The sequence below is a fragment of the Stegostoma tigrinum genome, chromosome 1, assembly GCF_030684315.1.
Source record: "Stegostoma tigrinum isolate sSteTig4 chromosome 1, sSteTig4.hap1, whole genome shotgun sequence".
NCBI lineage: Eukaryota > Metazoa > Chordata > Chondrichthyes > Orectolobiformes > Stegostomatidae > Stegostoma > Stegostoma tigrinum.
In genome coordinates, this window is record NC_081354.1 from 76296805 (window position 1) to 76321191 (window position 24387).

At 39.6% G+C, this 24387-nt stretch overlaps 1 protein-coding gene across 4 annotated transcripts in view; it reads right to left on the reverse strand.

The window, feature by feature from the left end:
• Nucleotides 1-12089: 12089 nt before the first annotated feature.
• scarb2c (scavenger receptor class B, member 2c) overlaps nucleotides 12090-24387 on the reverse strand; it is a 60878-nt gene continuing 48580 nt past the window's right edge. For 3 of the 4 annotated variants that reach the window (XM_048535666.2, XM_059646393.1, XM_059646396.1), the window contains 3 exons: nucleotides 20007-20058; nucleotides 17062-17220; nucleotides 12090-13692 (listed from right to left, as the gene is read on the reverse strand). In XM_048535666.2, the coding sequence (XP_048391623.1) occupies nucleotides 13651-13692; nucleotides 17062-17220; nucleotides 20007-20058 (253 nt within the window). In that variant the 3' untranslated portion in view covers nucleotides 12090-13650. The remainder of the gene's footprint in view (nucleotides 13693-17061; nucleotides 17221-20006; nucleotides 20059-24387) is intronic. The other variant, XM_059646404.1, reaches the window with a different exon arrangement.

Below are 24387 nucleotides of genomic sequence, written 5' to 3' on the forward strand. Positions count from 1 at the left end.
TCTCACACCAGAATTTGAATTCCACCATGAATTTAAAATAAAGATCTGGAAGTATGAATCTACAGTTGACTATGAAACCATTGTCAGGAAGAACCCACCAGGAAGAATTCACTAATGTTCTTCAGGAAAGGAAATCTGCCATCCTCACAGGGTTTCGCCAACACAGGACTCCAGTCCTAAAGCAATAAGGACGTCACTTACCCTCTGAAATGGCCCAACAAGCCACTCAGTTGTATCAATCCCTACGAGTCTCAAAGAAGTGAAATGGGATGGACCAGCTGGCATTGACCTAGGCACTGGAGAAGACAATGGTAGAAACAGTCCTGTCAATCAAACATGGGCGAGGTGTCTCAGACACCTGTGAAGCAGTAATCTGAGCAAGTCATAGTCATGGAATCATCCCTGAATATGTCCTGTCTCACTAGCAGACAAACACAGTAAACACAGTGGGATAGAGGAGGTGTTGCCCTGGGAGTCCTCAACATTGACTCTGGACCCCATAGGCATGTTTAAATATGGGCAAGGAGTAATCCAAGATTAAGGATGGATAAAAATTGTGACCATAAAATCTGCTCCGTTTTGAGGTATTTTCAGTGTTGGAGCCAATTTATTTGAATTCTTGGAGCTGTAATTATTATTTTAAAAGGTATCTGGATGTGTATAAGAATAGGAAGAGGTTAGATGGGCATGGGCCAAATGCTGGCAAATGGGACTAGATTAATTTAGGATATCTGGTTGGCATGGACATGTTGAACCCAAGGGTCGGTTTCCATGTTGTATATGTCTATGACTCCAAGTGGTGAATGTAGGCATAGTTGCAACATTTAAAAGGCACTTGGATAAGTGGGACTAGTTTAGTTTGGGATTATGCTTCGCGTGGACTGGTTGGACCAAAGGGTCTGTTTCCATGCTGTATGATTCAATGACTCTGTGGCTGTAAGGAAACCTCCTGCTGGTTACCACGTACTGCTCTCCTTTTGCTGTTGAATCAATTGAACAACACTTCGGCACAAAATAGTCTGTGGTGAGGGTTTTCAATGTCCACCACCAAGAGTGGCTCAGCAGCAGTACTACTGTTTGAGCTGGTTGGGTCTTAAAGAACATAGCTGCTAAACTGTGGTCTGCAAGTGGTAAGGGAACCATCAAGAGGGAAAAACATACTTGACTTCATCCTTACCAATCTGCTGGCTGCAGATGCGTCTGTTCATGACCCTATCAGTGAGAGTGACTACCACAGTCTTTGTGGAGACGAAGTCCCGCCTTCACATTAAGAATAACCAGCATCACGTTGTGTGGCACAATCACCGTGTGTTAAATGGGACAGACTAGACCAATTTAGCAACTCAAGACTGGGCATCCATGAAGCATTGTCGGCCATCAACAGCACCAGAATTGTACTCCATTACAAATCAGTAAACTGATGGAAGGTGCCATCAATAGTGCTATTTGCATCTGCTCCTGACCTCATTACAGTCTTGTTTCAACCATTGTCAAAAAGGTCATCAGAGGTGAGGAGATAGTGACAGCCCTTGACGTTAAACCTGCATTCACCTGAGTGTGGCATCAAGGAGCCCTACCAAACTAGAATCAATGGGTATCAGGGGCAAATTCTCCAGTGGTTGGAGCCATACCTGGCACATAGGAAGATGATTTTATTGTTGGAAGTCAGTCATGTCAGCTCCAGGAGTTTCTCAGGTAGTGTCCTAGGCCCAACCATCTTCAGCTGCTTCATCAGTGATCTTCCCTCCATTATAAGGTCAGAAATGGGAATGTTCATTTCCTCAGATACTGAAGTAATCTGTTCAAATAAAACAAATCTGACGTTTCAGTTTGGGACCTTTCTTCTGAAGAAGTGTCCCGACCCGAAACATCAGCTTTCCTACTCCTCTGCTGCTGCCTGACCTGCTGTGTTCCTCCAGCTCCATGCTGTATTATCTCTGACTCCAGCATTGGCAGTTCTTATTATCTCTGGACGACCTTCAAGCTTTGGCTGATGAGTGGCAAGTAACCTTTGTGCCTTGCAAATGCCAAGCTATGACCAGCATTGATAAGAGTCAATCTAATCACGACCTCTTGAAATTCAATAGTATTACCAAAACATGAATGCCCCACTGTCAACACCCTACGGGTTACCATTGACCAGAAACTCAACTGGTCTTGCCAAATAAACATTGTGACTACAAGAGCAGTTCCGAGGCAAGAAATACAATGGTGAGTAACTTATTTCTACTCCCCTATCAATCATCTACAAGACACAAGTCAGGAGTGTGTTGGAATACTCCCCACTTGCCTGGATGGGTGCAGCTCCAACAACATTCAAGAAGTTTGTAGGACAAAGCAACCCGCTTGATTGGCACCACATCCACAAACATCCCTTCCCTCCACTAACAACACGCAGTTGCAGCAGGGTGTACTATCTGCTAGATGCATTATCCCCAACATTATGTGGGAGTCTTTCATCCAAGCCTGAACAATTTGGAGAGGTAGCATCCACAAGGGAACATAAAGTACATTTTGAGCATCTTCAACAGGCCAGGTCAAGAACAAGCAAAAAACAGTGGAAGGTCTGTGACAACTCAAGCACCCCACTACCTGGTTCAGCAAACACCATGTGCCCCAGGTGAGGCTATGTCTGAAGATCCAGTATTAAAATGTTTGGTCACCTCGGTGCCCACGTGACTGGAATAGAAGACAGTCTTCAAGGGGCTGCCCAGGCCGAAAAGGATATTCTAAAAATTGGTTCCTGTTCTCCAAAAATGAAAGATTATAGCTTTTTGTTTAAATAATTTGCAAATTTGTTTGAGGAAATAATGAGATGACCTTTTATAGACATTCTGTGGAATAGATTGGATGGGTAAAACCAGAATACTGTATGCTTTCTCACAGAAGGTAGGTTTGTATTTGAAGATCTGTAACTTCGGTGTCAATTTGGCTTAGTGATAGTACTGTGTCCTGTAAATCAGAAATCTACAGATTCAAGACCTACACCAGTTTTTAAACAAAATGTTGTTAGTGCCCCAAATACCTGGAAACATTCTTTAAAGCCACTCACCATCCCGACTTGGAAATATATCGTGTTCATTCAGTGTCACTGGGTCAAAATCCTGGAACTTCCTCACTAATAACATTTTGGGCGTATCTACACAAAAAATAGATTGCAGCAGTTTGAGAAGACAGCCCCTGCTGCCACCTTCAACTAGGGATGTACATAATTTACGAAGAACAATACTGAGGGACTGTGCTTCTATGAGAGGTGTTTTCCTTTACTAAGACCTTAAGATGAGGTCTCTTTCCACTCACGTCAATGTGAAAGTTTCCGTTTGAAGAAAATAACTCCAAAAAATGTAATTGGTCATTTATTTATTTGCTGTTTGTGGGATTTGGCGGCTGAACTTGTGTAAAATCAGACATGAAACACTCAATTGAAGGTGAGTTAATTTCAGTGAGGTGAACGGGATCTGGCCCCATAGCTTTTATCAAAGATTTATGTAGAACACAGCAATGTATTTTCTTTGAAGAAACATTCGGGGCACAAGTAAAGCAGATAAGAAGGGCATCCAAAACGGGAAATGGGGAGTAAGCAGGAGATTGAAAGTATGAAATAGAACCAGGTGCCGGTACGATGGGCCGAATGGCCCGCTCTGTAACGATTCTGTGTAATCTCGGTTCACACAATGAACGACCTCACGGTCCTGTGACAGTGCGGATGCTCCGTCGTTCAAATCCGAGCTCTTAGAGTAATAAGCCTGAACCAGAATCCACAACAAGGATTTTTTTTCCCCCGGGTGGACTAGCTGTTGCCCTTTGCACACCTCCTGCTCCCCGACAGCCTGCCTTCCTCACGGCTGATCAGGTGACAGGGTAATGAACTATAAATAGCGGAAAGCCGTTTCTAACACAGGTTCACAAACGTTGTCCTGAAACAGTAGACAGTATGAGGGCTAAGGTGCTTGCTGTTGCAGGGATGTTTTTATTAATTTCCGCCATGACGGTAAGGAGCTTTTTGAAATGAAAGTATGATTCTCAGACCTCGATAACTCTCCTCTTAATAGTTCAGAAAACAACAGGCGAAAAAGAACACACTCTTCTGAATAGGAAAACAAACTGTGGCTCTGCAAGGGTTATATCCGGTCAGATAGGAACTTCAAAGTTGGACTTGCAGGCAGGCAGACTATCTGATGCTGACGTGCGGGACCAAAGATAGGATAAGTTAGTATTTGCAGGCTGAAAACTGAAAGAACTGCTGTAGATCAGGAACAAAAACAGAAGTTGCTGGGAAAGCTCAACAGGTTTGGCAGCATCTGACGGAGGGTCACCGGACCTGAAACGTTAACTCTAGAGTTTTCTTCACAGATGCTGCCAGACCTGCTGAGCGTTTCTAGCAACTTCAGTTTTTGTTAGTATTTGCAAGGTATTGGCGGTTCGTTGCAAAAGAAACCCCCATGTAGCAAGCTGCGAAGGTCTTGTGTGAATAAGGTAGGCACAGGAGGCCATGACCCTCAAATCTAATCTTCTTTTCATGAATATATAACTGACTCTTTTCTTTTAAAGAACTGACGTTTTCCCACGCCAGAAGGAAGGATTCACACAATATTTTGGTGGTAAACTAAAACCTGTAAAAAGATAAAAATCTTCAGAGAGGGACAAAGATATGTAGAAATCGAGCTGTTAATGTTTCCGTCACAGTAACTACGTTTTGCATTTTAAAAGAAATAAAGTTCAGGTGTGTTTTTCAAGAATACAATGCCGCTTCAAGGCAGCTTAGCGATATTGAGTAAACTCGTATGGGAACTGGAAGCAGTTACATTTGAATGTCGTTAAAAACCTTATTTTACGGAATTGCCCTATTTTCAAATGTATTGATAAAACTCTACCAGGTTATGTGATCAAGGAGTGCTCTCAAATAGGGAGGGGGAAAAATACATATTATCTTAATAGAACACATTTCTCAAACGAGTTGTGGTGGCATTTTGAGTTCTGAGAAAGGGTCACTCGACCCGAAACGTTAACTCTGCTCCCTGTCCAAAGATGCTGCCAGACCTGCTGAGCTTTTCCAGCAATTTGTTTTGTTTTTCCTGTGTTTCCATTTGAAGTTTAATGGATATACTGTCGCAATTGCTCTCTCAGTGAACGTCCAGCCGAAGAAAGAGTACAAGGAAATCCTCCATACGTCGAAGAATATTCTTCTCATTCTCAAACGGGAGAGGAGAATTGCCGTTTTTTAAAATAGGTTTTTGGGAATGACCAGTTCTGGCAACATTTGTGGAGAGACAAAAGGATGCGTTCAGGTCGACAAAAGTATTTCCTGTATTTGGTTTTTTTTAAAAAATAGCGTCTTAATGAAAACGATTTTTTTTGCCTTACAAACAGCATTCTCATGAGAATCTGAAAGGCGAACTGACCGACATGAATTCTTTATATTAAATGCTGGTTTTTGTCCAGTAAACCAGGTATTTCAGGGATTCAATTTGGACAGCGATAGCATTACGAAAGGTACTGAATCTCAAAGTCTCTATCGTTCTACTGGACCACAGCTACTCAGCACAGACACGCCTGGTGGTATTTAACCTGAGGGTCAACCCACTCGAGGCAAGGAGAGAGCTCGATAACGACAAATCTTTCACGGTAACGTCAGCAGTTGCAGAAATTCAAACCATGCGACCAGCGTAGCTCTACATCATAAACCAGCCATTCAGCCAACTGAGCTAACCTCAAACAGCGTACCGCAAGTCCTACATGAGGGGGCAGAGGGCTCAGCCTCCCCTTTAGGGAACAAAGCAGGCAAGCCCTTGAAGTGTCAGTAGGAGAACACTTCAGTGAGAGTGAGCAGAAATAAGGGTTTAATTACCGTAGAATGGTGTTTAGCCGCAGTGGAGTGGAAGCAGCTACTATTCGGAAAATCTATAATGGAGCGGTGAGAATCTTTGAAAAAAATGGTGGAAATGCAGGGTTAATATGTTCCTTGTAAAAGGTGAAGACTAGGACCAAATAATCTCGAACACTAGACAGAAGAATAATTAGGATTAGATGACCTTAAATGGGACTGAATTAGTCTAGGATATGGGGTTAGCACAGACCAGTTGGACTAAAAGGGTCTGTATCAATGCTGCACATCTGTACACCTGTCTAGCGAGATGTGGATGAGTACTCTGGTCAATATAAGACTTTTAACAAGGTCCCACATGGGACAGTAGTCAAGGTGGTAAGAGCCCGTGAGATCCAGGGCAGTTTGACAAATAGGATCCAGAGGGTAACAGTCAGACACTGCTTTTGAGCGGAAACCTGTATCTAGTGGCATACTAAGGGTTGGGTGCTGAGTCACTTGCTGTTTTTGTCTCGGTATGAAATTAAGAAGCTTGATCAGGAAGTTTGCTGATGACAAGACATTTGGTAGTGTAATAGTGAGGAGGAAAACCATAGGGTATAGGCCAGACATAGAAGGGGCTGGTCTGATTGCAGAATTAAATTCCATTTGCTATTCCCCAAAGGGAGATGTGCTGCTGTTTGGGAGGACAAACAAGGCAAAGGAGTAGACAATGAATGGTAGGAACCCAGGGAGTGCAGATGAGCAGAAGATGCAGAGTTCATATCTGCAAATGTTGGAAGACACCTGGACAGATAAATAAGAGGATAAGATGATATATTGGAAACTTACCTTCATTAGTCAAAGCATTGAATACAAAACAGGAAGGCTATAACGGAGCTGTACAAAACGAGGTGATGGCTGGAGTGATGCGTACAACTCTGGTCACTACTCTGAGAATGTGACTGTGCGAACAAGGTTGAGGAGGAAATTCAGCAGGATGCTACCTCAGCTGGTGTTTCAGCAATGAAGAGACTAGATAGTCGGACATCATTTAACTGAGAGCAGAGAAAGCTGGGTGTGGTGTACAGAATTGAGGGGAAGAAACCGCTCCCGTTAGTGGAACGATCAATAACCAGGGATATAGAAGGAAGGTAAAAAGGACAGGAGGTTTCAGAGGAATTGTTTTCACTCAAAGGGTGGTGCATATTGGAAACTCACTGCCCGACAGTGCAGATGGACATTTAAGTATTTAGTAATTACTACACATGGCTTAGCAGGAAAGCACTGAATATTCCAGCAGCCCGAAGGTTGAAGCTTTACTTAGGAAAGACTAAACTTCATTTTCAATGTTAAACCATAAATTTATACAACTGTACAGCATGGAAACAAACTCTTCAGTCCAAGTTGTCCAGATATCCTTAATTAATCTAATCCCATTTCCCAGCATTTAACTGATTTCTCTCAACCATTCCTATTCACATACCCATACACATGCCTTTTAAATGTTGTAATTGTACCAGCCTCTACCACTTCATCTGGCAGCTCATTTTATACACACACCACCCTGCATGAAAACATTGCCGCTTTAGGTCCCCTTTTAAAAAATCTTTCTCCTCTCACCTATGCGCTCTATTTTTGGACTCCCCTGTTCTGGGGGAAAAAACCTTGGCTAATAACCCTATCCATTTCCCTCATGATTTTGTAAGGTCATCCCACAGACTGCGCTGCTCCAGGGAAAGTAGCCTCAGCCTCTTCCTATAGCTCAAACCCTCCAATCCTGGCAACATCCTTTGTCTTTTCTGAGCACTTTCAAATTTCACATGAGGAGAATAAAGTTAACAGAAGTTAATAAAAACTAGAGTTAAACTCAGTTACTGGATATATGGACTTTACATGAATATGTACAATTTGCTCCACTAGTGGAGCAGTTTGAGCAAAAGGTCCTTTAAGACCTTGCATTTGTACATTGGGACAAATGTATAAAAACAGACATGTGAAGACATAGGAACAGGAGTCGGTCATTCAGTCCATTGAGCCTGCTTCGCCACTTAATACAAACATGACTGTTGAACACTAATACATTTTAACCCATCTACCCCTATAACCCTGTATGCCATTGATAATCAAAAAAATGATTAACCTCTAATTCAAACAAAGATTGAGCTTCTGCAGCCCTCTGGGCCAGAGAATTCCAAAGATTCACCATTGTCTGATTAAAAATATTCTCGTCACCTCAGTCCAAAATGGTATCCCTCTTACAATGTGGTCCTCGGTTCTTGACTCCCAAGCAGAACTTTTTTAAAACAAAAACTGACCTGCAACCACCCTCAATATCCTTTTAAGTATTTTCTAAGTTTCAATCAAAACTTCCCTGATTCTGCAGAACTTGAGAATACAGGCCCCGATTGCCCAAACACTACATGGGATACGCTTACTATCATGGGAACAAGTCTGGTGAACCTTGCTGTCCATCTACGGCGACAATATCTTTTTCAAAACAGAGGCAAAACTGCACACAGTACTCCAGATGCTGTCTATCCAAACTCCTGCACAACTTAAGGATATTTAACAAAACCAAAAGTCTTGAGAAAGCAAGGTCAAAAAGGCAGAGACATTTTAGGAACTGAATTCATGGGATTGTACAGTTGAAATCAGAGCTTCCTTTCAACAAACAATTTAACTACTACTTCCCTTCCTGAAGTTTTTCTCCCCTTTATTTTCCATGCTCAATTGATTAAATCACCAGGGTTAATAGACAACAAATTAGCCATCTTCTTAAGCACTTTGGATGTGGTGAGGTAAGGCTACATTACTTTATATGCAAAGCCTTATGATGGCCCAGAGACCAACCAGATGAAACCAATTCTTGAACTGGTCCAAATTACAAAGAAGAATTGTGATGTTGGAGATCTGAAACAAGCAAAAACAAATGTTGGAATCACTGAACTTTAAAATGTTTACTGTTTTCCCTCTACAGAAGGTGCCAAACCTGCGAGTTTCTCAGACTGGTCCTTCGGATAGAAAGTAAACAAACAGTCTGCTGGGTTGCCAAGTTAATCATTAGTTGCATGAACTCTATGACATGGCTTAGGGGAGGTGATGGCCTAGCGGTATTATCACTGGACTGTTAACCCTGAGACCCAGATAATGTTCTGGGAACCCAGGTTTGAATCCCACATGGCAGATGGTGGAGTTTGAATTTTAATAAAATCTGGAAGTCTGATGTTGACCATGGTTCCATCAGATTGTTGAAAAAAAACCATGCCCTTTAGGGAAGGAAAGTGCCATCCTTACCTGATCTGGCCTACTTGTGACTCCAGACCCACAGCAATGTGGTTGATCATTTAATTGCCCTCTGGGCAATTAGAGTTGAGCATTAAATGCTGGCCTAACCAGTGATACCCTCAATCCATGAATGAATAGTTTAAAAAGAAATTGAAAGCTTTCAAGCATGTTCATATGGAAAGTGCTTGTTAACCAGATAAATAAATCAATCAAGATCTGCCCATCAGGACAGTGATATTAAAATCTGAAAAATGATCATAATCTGTTGAATAGTTTCCATGATTTCTCAACAATCAAAGTGAAGGCAAATACTTGTCAGAAAATTAATTTGTGAACTGACAAACATGCAGATTAAAAAAGTCAATTGAAAAAGTTTGTCATGTAGAGTTCATTTGATAAGAACAATTAAGCATTGACACTAAAATATGTATAACACAATTATTTGTAGGTGCAGTTGGCTCCAGTTTCTGACAACCAGAAACCATTAGTTCAGCGGATTAAGAGATCAATGCTTTTGCGCTGGATTACTCAGAGACCCAATGGAGCAACTTGCAGGGTGGATGCTGAATGCATCACCAATTACTGTGCAGTTCAGGCTACGTATGTATTCAAGTACCATTCCTATGATTGCAACTCTTATCAAAACAAAACGTTTTAGTAAGAACCCAAGAAACCTCTGGTTCTAACACATTCGGGAGACATATCATTTAAAAAGCATACCTTCAGTAGTATTACAACAAATGGTAGTTTTGTCAGTGAATTAATTTTATTACCATGGCACAAGGTTTAGAGCATGTTTTTAAACTTTGTATCAAGAAAATACAACATAGGAGAAACAAAGAAAATCTTGTGTTACAAAATCAATTTTGTTCTTGGCATTTGGGGAGAAAAAGTCTTGTTGATCCCCAGATGTTACGAGGTCATAGACTGAAACATTCAGACTGTACTGCACACAGTTTTACACTGCTTCTTCATACATCTTGGCAACAGGAGCTTAAGTGATTCATTAATATTCATTATGATTTGATTTTGATTAACTACCAATATTTAAAACTGAGTAGGAAATCTATCCTTCACCTTACATGCTGGCGTAGCTTAAGCATTACAGGAATTAGTTTGCTTTTCTACAGCATGTTCCTGGAAAATGAAGACTTTGTTTTTACCTGTCCTAACACAAAATTCTGACCTATGACATGAAGCAATATACTGTACTTCTGCTCAGATGAGGCACAGTACATTTTCCCACTCAGGGACACTCATTTAGGGCAACAGGATGATAAGCATTGCAAGTGAATTGTTAGAGTTTGTTAAAATTATATACATCTGCATATCCTATTTTACATTGTCTAGCTGGACTACATCTGCAAGACAGCCTGGTAGCACCAAATTTAAAGGTTATGTTAAACATTGGACAATGTTGGAGTTCTGCAAGCATAGTTGGAGCACAGTCAATACTCTACCTGTTGTCGCCATCTGGAAGGACACTTTGATGGATTGCATCAATTATTGGGATATACAGTGACACTAATTCACATACACGTCAGTCCAAACTCCTGTAGTAGTATTACTGTCTATGCTAGCCACCTTCAGTCAATAGATACGGTGAAATTCCTACTGCTTCATGCAATACACGTTTGATGTTAAAGCCAATCTCAGAAGTAGGGTTTGGGCTATTTGCTGGTCATGCAAGCTCGATGCCAAAATAGGACACAAAGCTATCTTATGGATCAGTGGCAACTGCAAATCAAGTCACTGCTTGCTGTTCACCTTACAAACTTAAATACCTAAGACCACCACTTTTCATCTAAATATAGGTGAACTTTACTAAATAATCCAGTGTGTGCAAAGAATGAAATGAACCAACCAATTTAAGATAATTAAAGTTCACATGACTCACTGAAGTTTGCTGGAAGATACAGGTAATCAAAACAGAGGGCACTGTCCCTTGCAAGCAAACTTTATCAGCACCCAATTTTTTTTCTTATCATTAGAATCCATACACTGTGTGGAAGCAGGCCAAATCGACCCATCAAGTCCACACTGCCCCTCCAAACAGCAGTCCACCGACACCCACCCCCAACCCTATCCTAGTGACCCTGCATTTCCCACAGCTAACCCACTTAGCCTACACATCCCTAGTCTTGATAGACAATTTAGCATTGCCAAGCCACCTAACCCTCCGCATCTTTGGACTGTGGGAGAAAACTGGAACATGCAGAGAAAACCCACGCAGACACAGAGAGGATGTACAAACTCCACACAGTCACCCAAGGCTGGAATTGAACACATGTCTCTGGTGCTGCGAAGCACCATACAATATAAATTATTTCCCCCTTTGAAATCTGGTAGGGTACCCTTCTGATGATTGCAGGTCAAAAGTTCGACAGAATTTGTTTTCAGCAATACCATCGACTGTTCCATACTATCAACCATTTGTACCTCCTCTCTCTTTGTCTCGCTCATTTCTTTCGATTAATAGCTTTTCTCATGTTTCCTTCCTGGATTAGTATACCACTAAGTATTCCAATAAATAGACATTTGATGTGTGTGCTGAAGCACGGATGATCAGCCATGAGAATACATAGAATAGCTTGCACTTATAGAGTCGGTTGAAACACAATGTGAACCAATACAATTTGTGAATGAGTATTTCTCCCACTGCAGGAATTCAGTATGTTCATTACAAACATTCTCAGCCTAAGCCAATGGACACGAAGGTCCAAACATCATTATTTTGAAGTAAAGAAACCACGCTTTGGAAACTACACATTTTCACTCTTCCAAAAGTGATCTGTGGATTCAAAACTACTTCACTTACCTGAACATCCGGGAAATCTCTAGCCACAGAAGAATACTGACGTCATAAAATGACCTCTGGCCACAGAATGAATAAGAGTGATTCTAACACATACCATGGAAACTGCTGATTTGTGACAACCTACTGTATGATCTTGTACTGTGACACTGCACAGGCATATTTATGATTAAAGTGCACAAATTAAATAGCATATTTTATTAATATTTTGGAAATAACATTACATTTACGTATTCTGCAGTGCCAAACATGGGTCAGTACATCAAACTACTTGAATGAAGTGATGTGCTTATTTTTTTAAAAAAATCAAAAAATGATCAAAAACATCTTAATCCATATTAAAATATATACAGAGTACACTACTTGGCATACAGGGTGAAGATGAGTAAGGTTGGTCTTAAACAGAACTTTCCAGTTGTTTTCTTAAATTTAGATCATGTTTTGGACAGTGCTTAGCATCACATTATTGGCCTAAATGTAGAAGGTCAAGTTCAGAAATTTAGCCATGACATACCATTGGTAAGTACCGTTGCTGGGACAGATTCAAGGGTATAGGTTAACTTGATTATTAACCACCCTAGTAAATGATGAGCTAACATGTTAACAACTTCTACAAAATATTAATTTGATACATGGTGTAACTTGGATTCTTAAATTGCTTTTGTTCATGCACTAAAGTTTTGGTATGCCACAAGTCATTGTTAAAACTTTCTACATTACACCGAATATGCCAGTGGTAATGTGAATAGTAAACTGCCCATAATTCCACTAGTGGATTCACATGTATACAAAACACAGGAACAAGAGGGAGGGATGTGTAAATAACAATACGTCCTTCCTCATATCTTTTGTATTACATTCTGAAATAAGTCATATACAACTGAGCTGATGATGGTTGGAGTGTAATTAAAGACAAACAGTACACAGAGACACCAACAAAATCCAAATTTATACGTAGAGACAAAATATTGTTTGGCACTGACATTCCTGATTAATTTGACTACCTTCTTTCTCCCCCAAATGAGCAAAGCCATTTTTCCACCTGATCTCATAAATACTTTGATATTATTGACTGTAACATCATAACTCTCTAATATCACAAGAGGTGAATTTACAAAAAATACTTTCCAGTCCATATGGCGAGTGCAGAAGTAAATATAAGTGCAGCTAAGGGATGGGGGTAAGTGAAGGAAGGATGTTATTTTGGAATAAGTGTTCTCATCTGAACAAACTAGATCTCTCTAACCAGAAGAACATACCCAACCTGTAACCACGATCATTAAAGTCAAATGAGCTAAGTTACATATGCTTCAACAGCTACACAAATAACTTATTCAAAATTTCACAGTGCCAAATACAACATTGCTGTGACAGTACACTTCATCATAACACAGATCTTAAGCAAATGCTTGGTTACAGAGTTCTGCCTTTACAAACTAAAGTGATAGTGGTCAACACTGCAGAACTGCAATAGGTAGTTCATTTAAAAATCATCATAATTATTACTTAAATTTATAAAAGCTGCATTTGATACTTGAAGTAGTGTTATATACCGAAGTATAATTTTGCAAGCTCAACCTTGAAAACTTATTAGTTATGCAAGTAGAATTTAACATTATACGTAACAGATTGTGCTCTGTGAGACTTTGAAACCTGTGGTGATTCTCGAATATGCCAAAAAAACAAACATGCGTCCTTTGCATAGTTTCTCTCAACCAGGCTGCAGAAATACTGGCATGAAGTTTCAAGATGGTTTCAAAAGGGGTGTCCTTTCTGCCTCTGATGCCTGTTTATGAAAAAAAATATTGCATTATAAAAATAAAAGAATAAAGCAAGAGAAGTATGCACCATTGACCATTGCAACAAACTCCCGAGAAAGGTAAATGCTTCCTCACTGACATATCCGCTCTCTTTTCCTTCTAAAACCCATGAACTAAGGATAAATCACTCAGTAATCTGCATCATCACAGCTTACCTCTTCACTCAGCTCCTTCCCAGATGATTTCTCCTCTTGCCATCATACATTACCAAGCCGTCCACTTTGCCATCCTACTTTGGCCTCTCTACTCTTAAGATTTGATCACAAGTAAGGTCATACCTAATTTCTTCCTTTTATTTGATACCATTCACATCCCCTTTCTAATGTAGCTTTTCTATATCTCTTCCTGAATAAACTTTTCAGCAAGTTACTGACCATTGCACTTTAAAACTACCATCTGGACTTTTGTTATGCATCTTACCGTCTTTGTAATTTTCAATTTGTTGTATCATTCCCTCAGTTTCACATCTGAAGTACAGAGGTTTATAAAATCACGAGTCACGGATGTGGTAAATAGACTGGACTTGTCCCCAAGGTGGGGGGAGTCCCAAACTAGAGGGCACAGGTTTAAGGCGAGTGGGGAAAGATTTAAAAGGGACCTGAGGTGCAACGTTTTCATGCAGAGTGTGGTGAGTGTATGGAATGAGCTGCAGAGGAAGTGGTGGCAGCTGGTACAGTTACAACATTTAAAAGACATCTTGATGGGTATATGAATAGAAAGGGTTTAAGAGGGATATGGGCCAAATGCTGGCAAAGGGGGCTAGATTTTAGAATATCTGGTCAGCATGGATGAGTTGGACCGAAGGGTCTGTTTTCCATGTGTACAGCTCTGTGACCCTCCAGTAATATTCTCTCATTCTATTTGATCGTCTGATTATGTCCCACCTTTACTCTCAGGTTTAAGGCAATGCAATGGATTTTCCCCATCTATAACCAGATATGGCTGGGCTCCGTCAAGCAAAATCAGATCACAAAAAACTTAAATGCCAATATGATTGGAAAAGTAACTATAACTCTCCGTATCTTTTCTCCAGTACAACATTCAAGCTTTCTCAATAACAATGAACTCAGAATTCTCTGTCACCAAGATTCAGACTATTCATTTAGCACTCCCTTTATCTTGCTCCTGCCTAGACACAGAACCCATTTTTTCAGTCTGGATTGTCAAAAAAACCTTGAAGATTCCATAAGGGAAATTAATCACTGAAGAGCAGTTCATCTGATATCCTGACCAATATTTTAATCAAGTAACAGTGAACTCTTGTTGCAGTTTGTACAGTGAAGTCTACCATTTTAGATTGATAGTTAATTCCAGTTTGAGTGAACATTCCTCCGTCAACCATTAGTTAAGTCCTCATTTGATGAGCAAGAAACATCCCTTGAGAAATTTGAAAATAACGGTGATAGGTAAAATGTTTTTGATGCACAAGAAAACTTATGCACTGTATAAGTTAAATTCTTTGCTTCCTTACAATGTAATCTCGAGGTTGCTCATTTTCTTTCTTGTTGGACTGTAACCAAACTATATACGGTCCTCCCGTGAAAACTGATGTTTTGTCACCTCATAATAGCTAATTAGTTAAGGTAATTTTTTAAACTTCCTCAATAACTTCCCTAAAATCAATTTTTGACAATTATGTTGTTCCATTCAATATGCTAATTTTGATGTTTTTGTTCTTCAGGGAGTCTAGGTATAAGTGGAATGGCCAACATTTATTACCCATTCTCAAATTGCGTTAATTTTGCTTCCTTGCCCTTATCCTAACATTATCTTTGTATGATCCACAAACTCAATTGTGCAAAGTTGTACAATATAGATTCCTAACACGTACTGGTGTTAAAATGGCAGAAGAATTTTAAATATTTTAAAACTTCTTTTAACAAAAAAAAACAAATAAATTATTAAGATATGGAAGAAGCTACTTTTTGTAAATTTAAAAAACTGCAAACAACTAAATAGGTATTAACTAAGTTGAACCATTAAAAAAATGATGTACTCAATAAGACAGCCTCTGTCACCAAATTTCCTTCTGCAAACACCCTCCCCCACCACCACCACCACGACATTCCGGACACTGAAAACAGTCTGGCTTTTTTTTAAAAAATGAATTGCAACACTGTTCTCAAAGTTTATGACTCGGGCCGAGGACAAAGATTAAGAGAGATCATCAAATATGTGGGGAAAAGATGGAACTCTCATAATAGCAATTATTTTTCAAATTCTTAAACTGCAAGGGTGGATTTAAACATGTGCACACTGAAAACTGGTTCATGTCTGTGATTATTAGGCCTGTAGCATCACCACTAACAATGTCTGAAATCTAAATAATCAGACATAATGTTTATTAAATTGGGTCTATTAAGAAATATAACGTGTTTTAATATTGTTGTGCTGAAGTGAAGTTCTCATTTTGAACTCCTGTTGCACCATCATATACAGAGCTTTCACTTGGAAGGGGACATTTGATAACATCACAGGCAGGATTGTTAAATCATGAATTCTCCATTTCTCAACGTCTTCTGCTGAGAAATTTGCTGCTGGGATGAGGAAAAGAACATGCCCTCCATCAGAATGCCACCCAAGTTCTGACACCTCCATTAGATACGAGCAAATAAGTTTTTTTTCAAGCAATTTTAAGGAATAAGGCAACACAATTAGTCCTTTCTCTGAAGAAGAGCTTTATCAGGCAAGATAAAGTTACAAACTAGAAGCTTTGGTCACACAACTGTTGTCAACATAATGGCGACACAATGCAGGCGGAGACGTGTTAAAAATAGGCATATATTGTCTATTTTCTTTGATCAGAACAGTATTTGTGAACTTTTTGTTTTACCTAGCTATTAGAGGGATGTGGGGGTGGAGGGGTGGAGAAAGTGGTATTTGATTAGTTTGGTGAGTTTTATCAGTTAAATGTGCACAAGTTGTATTTGTTGGGGTTACAACAAAATGCTACATGCAGCAAATAGTACATCATTCATCAGTGTAAATTTAGGCCAGGGCAATGAGGTGTTGCATTATGAAACAGTGCAAGCACTCAAAAGATACAGGACCTGTTATTTTTGGCTCATTCTTTCAATGATTCAATGGTTACAAGAGTGGTAATTGGGAAGGTGCAGATGGCACTGGATCTGCAGTTAGAAAACACCACAAGCCAGCAGACCAAAGCAGAAACTTGCTTGCTCTGTACAGGTCATCACTCCTCAACTAAAATTGAGAGAAGTAATTCAATCGAGTTAATAAGTATCCTATATGCCACCATAAGATTCATGTTGAATGGAATATAACCAGGGAGCAGCAAAATCAGAGCACTTTTCATATACATCATGAATACATACCTCATTAATCTCATTGCGATTAGTGCACACAAGTATGACAAAGATCAAACCAAAGAGAATCCCCAAACCCATTATCATAAATGGAATCACAGTTACTACTTTGGACTGGAGGAGCATGGAATTCAACTTAGCAGCTGATGCATTGTCAATCAAAACACTCTGGAACAAGAGAGAAGAAAAAATTGAAGCAAAAGCAAAACTGAAAGAAACAGGAAATAAAAATCTACAGTACAAACATTTATTGTTCTGAAACTATCGAAACCATAAACTGTTCACTGCAATAAACTGTTCCACACTGTCCGCATTAACTTAATAGGCAAAAGCCACTTGGTAAGTGGACACACTTGTGATGGCATAGCAGAACTATTTGTAAAGCAGACCATATATTATGCAGATGCTGGAGTCAGAGATAACAAAGTGTACAGCTGGAGGCACACAGCAGCCCAGGCAGCATCAGGGGAACAGGAAAGCTGACGTTTTGGTTCGGGACCATGTTATAAGGTCATTTTAATTCTATAATTGCAATGTACAGTGTCTCCACGCCAATTCTTTGCTCCGCCTTTGGAATAGTGCAGTACCAACAACAATGCTTTCCAAATTTTTCCCCATTCTGACACATCAAAATTGGTCGACTGGCATAAGGGGGAGGAGCTTAACGCATGTATTTTTAAATATTATTAATTCTGCCTATTCTCTGTTAATGTCAATGCACTGAAGTTACTTCCCAAAAATGCAACATTCATATTTAAAAAGTCAAGATATTGTTTCTTGCATTCTTGAAAACGGATGACTCCTATCAATGGAAACACATTGCCACATCAAAACAAAAATTAAAAGCAGCAGCCTAATATCATCCTAATCAGTCAATGTGATACACTCAGAATGTGGATTAGCAAGAAACATTATTAAAATCAGAAAACTAGGGCAATTTGGAAAAAGGAAATCACAAGGTAGAGAAACTAGGTGGATAAACCCTTCAGAATGGACAGCAAGGGACAACATTGGGAACATACAGTCCTGCAATTTTGGGGGCTTCATGCTCCAGGTCCAGTTTTCATAGGAATGTCTGCAAGGATCTTAAAGTGTCCCAATTATAGTCTGCAAACTCAGGTTTTGGAAGTTTGGAATTCAGATGGGCAGACAGTTAGCAAATGGCAATCTAAAAAAATCTAAAGAAAAGGTGAATCAAAGCGTGAAATTAACATTAACAGTCAGCACCATCCAGGCCCGACCTCAATTATTTTCTCCCCCAGCCTTAAATGGGTTGGTGACCCACAGCTTACAAAGTGCTGTTCTATGGCATCGTCTTGCTTTGTCAATGGAGAGAAAAGTATTCTAGACTGTCCATACTTTAAGCCTCTAAATATCAATCCTTGATGAACAGATTCAGTACTCAACATGGTAGTTCAACCAGCATTTTGTCTGCGGAATGGAACAGTCTCAACTGAATGATGTATGTTGCAATTTTGAAACTTGGAAACCATCCAACTCCCTCCCACCTCACTCAGTGAGACAGTAAATGAGACCTTGGGTCAGAAGTGATTGCAGAGGTATGAAAGGAAAATCCACTGGAAGACAATTTATTGTGTTAGAAACATTAGCAGTTACAGCAAGGCACTTGGATAGTTTCCCTTGCGAAAGAGAAATCATGTTTGACAAATCTACTGGAATTATTTGAAGGAGTATGTGCTGTCAATAAAGTAGACCTGGATGACATGCTGTACTTAGACTTCCAAAAGACAAATGATAAAGTGCCTCATCAAATACATGTTTGTATGTTCGCAAAGGTTATTGAGGCAAATGAAAGCTCATCGTATAGGAGGTAACATATTGGCATAGATAAAAGATGGTTGGCTAAAAGTAAGCAATTAGGTGTCATTAATGGGTCTTTTTCTGATTGGCAAGATGTTACAAGTGGTATGCCACGAACATCATTACTGGGACCTCAGCTGTTTACAACTTATACAAATGACTCTGATGAAAGGACCAAAGGTATGGTTGCCAAATTTAGAGATGACAAAGACAGATAGGAAAACAAATTGTGAAGAGGACTTAAGGAGGCTACAAAAACATACAGGTAGTTTAAACGAGTGGGTAAAGACGTGGCAAATAGAGAAAATGGGAAACTGTTATTTTTGGTAGGAAGCACGAAAAGAAATCATATTGTTTTAAAGGTGTGAAACTGCAGAGCTCAGAAGGTGCAGAGGGAATTGGTTGCTCTTGTGAATGAGTTGTACAAGGTTAGTATGCAGGAACAGCAAGTAACAAGGAAAGCTAATGGAAAACAATGATCATTTATCATGATAAGAATTTAATATAAAAGAAGTAAGGGTATGCTCAAATTTTACAGGGCTCAAGGAGGGACAGAGTGCACTGACAGGCAGCTATGGTTTATTCAAATAATACACTGAACGGGGGTTAATTGTGTGAAGAGAAAAGGGTGGAGAGGCTAGGCTTGTACCTTCTAGAGTTTAGAAGAGTAAATGGTGTCATGATTGAAACTTGCAAGATCCGGAGTGGTCTTGCCCAGGTAGATATGGAAAGACTGTTTAGCACTGTATATAAATCAGTGTTACTCATTTAAAACAGATATAGCCCTTTTTGCCCTCTCTAAGAGGTTTGAGCGCTTTGGAACTCTCTCCAGGTAATAACAGTAGAAGCAGAGTCTTTGAACATCTAACAATCCTCAAACATCTTTAAGGCAGAAGTAGATTTATTCTTGTTAAGCAAGGGTGTGAAAGGTCATCAAGAGAAGGCAGGAATGTAGATTGGAGATTACAATCAAACCAGTCATTGTCCTATTAAACAGCTGGGCAGGCTTATACAGCTGAAAGGTCTACTCTCGCTCCTAGTTCTTTTATTTATATGGAATAGATTAGTGCCTTCACATACTGGCAATGGTATTTGTATCATCAACCTGAAGATTGAGATTTAATTAGTCTTACCTCATTGAGGTACATCACAGGAAACACAAGTGTTTGGATAGTCTCAGTCTGACTGCAAAAGTAAAGTAGAACATTTTAGTAATAATTAGAAAATATTCCTCTCAATTTCTGTCCTCTAGAATTTTACAAAGTCACCTTCCTTCTTCTGCTCTCCTTTGAGGATAAACAACTGAGCATGGAATTATTGGACACTTTTTAAACCTTTGCAGTTTAGCAGATTTAGCAGGGCAGAAGTGGATGGATTGTATATACTGAGGAAGAAAGGGCATCACTGGCTCAACTACCAGTCCTCAACCACTGCAGGCCTATCAGGGTGGGCTGGATAGTAATGAGAAGGAATCCATTCTTGCATTCCACATCGCCTGTTGTGCAAGTCAAAGGCAATGGAGACAACTGAAACAGCCATCATTCTGAATGATAGCAAATGCACTACACGCATGACTTCAGACTATAACATAGGTCACTATATTAAACATATGCATTGAACACATCGAGCCAGCTTTAGCAGTGATACAAAAACAAGGCACACTTAAAACAAAACTTCTGCGAGTGAAAAAAACCTATTCCTGCTTCCAAGCACAAATGTCTGAAAATGGTATGAATCCAACACCTGCCATCTGTTTCTTTTAAAATCTTACATTCTTGTACTTTTATTTATGCCAATGGACCTAGAATAACACCTACATCCTTATTTTAAGCCTAAACATTGTTGCAATCGTTGTCAAGACCAGCTCTCTCCTCTCTACTTTACCTGGGTGAATCTTCCAGTGACCTTTTAAAAGGCATCCCTTCACTCAGACCTTCTGATCGCAATTGAATGGATGTCTCATTGCATGTGACCCTCTGGTGATTCTGTGCAATTTAACCATTGCGGGGTGGTTAACCTACTGCACGTTTTGTGGATTTTCATCCTCTAAAGTCTTAGTCTGACAGCCTCTGGGCTGCGTGAAGTTGCAACTGCCTTCTCCTGCGTGCCCCGAGGTTAAAGCATGGGCCTCAATTTTCATACTGTATTAGGTGCTGGAAAGTAGGACTAGTGTAGATTTAATGCAGCCTTGACAGTACACACGATGGGATGAAGAGCCCCTTCTGTACTGTATGGCTCTAGCTTTGACCTGGGCTTCGCTCTTCATGGCAACCAGGTGACATGGGCTTCTCCCTGGGCAGACTTTGTACGACATCACATGCTTCTCTTCACTATTCTATGATTGAATTCAATCAGTTTAAAGTGCTAATCACAGCATACATTCTGTATTGCTGAGAATATTTCCATGGAAGAGATGAATAAAATATAACTCCTCTACAATGCCCAGTTGTCATTACAACACATTTTGTCAATCCTTCAGGCACAATTCCGTTCAGAATTACATTAGTTACAGTTTCATATTAGGCAATTAATGACGTTATGTATCTTGTAGGTAACAGCAACAAAATGTTGGGAGGTCTTATAACCTATATCAACTATATAAAAATGTAGTTGGACAATGAATAGTCAAACAATGAAAGGCAAAATTGTCATGATCTACCATAAATTTTTTTTGGAAATGAAATCACAGAATAGAATAGTATGTAAAGCATCATTTTAGTTTAATCTTAATATTCATTTGTGAACTACAACCAATGCAGTATTAGGTTGTTCATGTGGTTGGGCAGTGGAGTACAAAAATTTCTGTTGCCAAACAGTTGGTGATTCTTGCTTTTTTAAAGAAAAAAAGATTGAATGGGAATTTAAACCACATTTCAAGAATTTCTATCGGAATATGGCAGCTTTGCCTGCCTGACAGGGCCCAATGCTCTGTAAAAATTGCCTTGGATCACAGACAAAAACCAAAAATGCACATGGCATTATCTTTTAAACTTATATTCTTGGAGAACAATTAACTTCTTTGCATTATGCAGACAGGCAAGGTTTATACTGATGCTCCCAAACTTGCACTTCAGGTGCAACAGGCAAGAAATTTAAATCTCAACTCTGGTATGTTTAGAAGGCATTATCTGGAATACTAGTCAACTTGTGCCATTTGTCATCCTTCTTCAGTTTATACGTTAATGAAGCAACACAAATTTACGTTCTCACTTTGAAACCTTCACAAAAAAGAAATTAAGAACTCGCCATAAGTACCAACTCAAATCGACATGAAAAGCTGCATAATGTGTCCTAGAATACTTGAGATAAATGAGAGTTACAGCCGAGAGAGGAAAGTAGCGAGAAAACAAAATGGGAAAACTAAAGAATAATGTGGTAAGCAAAACTGAAGTAATGAAAATGTCATTTTCAGTTCAGAGATAGTACAACACAACTGTGGCAGTTTTAGTAACTTATTAACATAATTTCACCTTCACTGTACACAAGCTTAAAACATACAAAATCAAATGGTCCAAAAAGGCTAAAATTTCATCGATCTACTGCAGGTTAAGGAGTTCGATCAGTTGCCCTTATCACTGGACTGAAATTTTAAATCCACAAGGTCTGCACATCTGCAATGCAACCGCGAATGCACTGCAACTGGAATTTTCTGGTGCATTACATTTAAAAATTAAATGCTATACAAGACAGTAGGAAAAATGATAAGTGTGCAAAAGGAGACCAATTCAATTGTTTGCACAATTACAATGCATGGTCACATTAGTTGAACGTATTTGGTTTGGTGGAATTCTTTTGTAGATCAGTTTCTGAAAAACTGTACGAATAAATTAGAAAAAACACTCAAAAGGATAGTGAAAGTTGTAAGACACTTACGCGAGGAACAACATATTTCCATGTTGCCTTTTGACAATATCTACTAACTAGACTGCACTTTATAACTTACTTCAGTTCCATTAACTTACGGTCATTGCACTGAACTGTAAAATTGATTACAGGTCATCTCACAAAGTGACTTACATAAGTACATAACCATTATATAACTGGATCAGTACCATTAAAAAAACTTTTGTGACAGAAAACTACCAAAAAACACGATCAGATAAGAAAAAAGACTTATCAAGAGTGATGACTAAGAGAAAGAGATGGCCAAGAGAGTGGGCAGTTTTTAATGAGGGTCCTTAAAAGGAGGGAGAGAGAGATTTAGAGACGTATAGTCAAGAATTCCAAAAGGCGAGTGCCCGGAGAGCTCACGTCACTGCTAACAACAGACTCAAAAATGTGTTAGGTGCCTCATCGAGTGTGAGCTTCAATTCTTGCATAATCTTGCAAAACCCATAATCTTTTCATTTGGAGAACAGAATATCAATAATTGATACTCCAGAAGGGTGTGTAGGTTTCCAACACAGAATAAGAGAAGGAAGACAGCATCAACTGCAAAGGCAAAAGGCACGAACACTGCAACGTGGTCCCAATCATTCTAGTTCAATACATCACTGACGTCCGAACATTGACCCATCAAAAACATTCGAATAATCATGGTGTCTCTCCAGGTTCTCACTTTAAGCCAAACCACACATAGGTTTACACCAAGGTCCATTTGCCAAGTTCTGAGGTGATGGAGAATTGGTGACAGGGGCAGGACTATGAACCTGGGAGCCCTTAGGCAAGGACACTCACACAGGCAACAGATCCATAAAGGTAACACAGTGTGAAGCTGGATGAACACAGACAGCCAAGCAGCAACAGAAGAGCAGGAAAGCTAATAAAATGCTTCAGAGACACTTGTTCTCAATGGAATACATCCTTAATGACTGTAAGAAGCTCACGACTAATACCTTCCATGATGAAAATTTGTCTTTCAAGCAGCATCATGATTAGAGTCCAAATGCCTTAATGAAGGGAAAAAAGTAAATCTTTTACTCTGGTTCTCACTGACTCATGCCCCAAGAGCACAAAGATCGGCGGGTCTTTGATTAGAAATCATAGAATCCCTACAGTGTGGAGGCAGGCCATTTGGCCCATTGAGTCTACCTGTCAATCCTATCCATGTAACCCCACACTTCCCATGGTAAATGCACCCAACCTGCACATCTTTGGACTGTGGGAGGAAACCAGTGCACCTGCTGAAAACCCACACAGCCCCGGGGAGAACGTGCAAACTCCACGCAGATGGTCACCGGAACGGAAACTGGGTCCCTGGTGCTGTGAGGTAGCATCCCATGCACTTGTCAACATGCACAACTGTGAATAGAATTCTCAACACCAAAGCTTGACTAAATAGACAAGAAAATACTTTACTGACCATACAGAATTAAAATGTTCTGCATGGAAATGTGAGTACACTTACAACAAACCAGTGTAGCTGTGGCCATCAATAAAAGTGCGGAAAGATATATTGTGTAGTATTATAAAAAATTACCGACCAACATCTTCAAATTTATGATCTGCATTTCACCTGCCAAGTCAGCCATGAATAAACATATTTCACAAATGGGTGGAACCACAAATGGATAA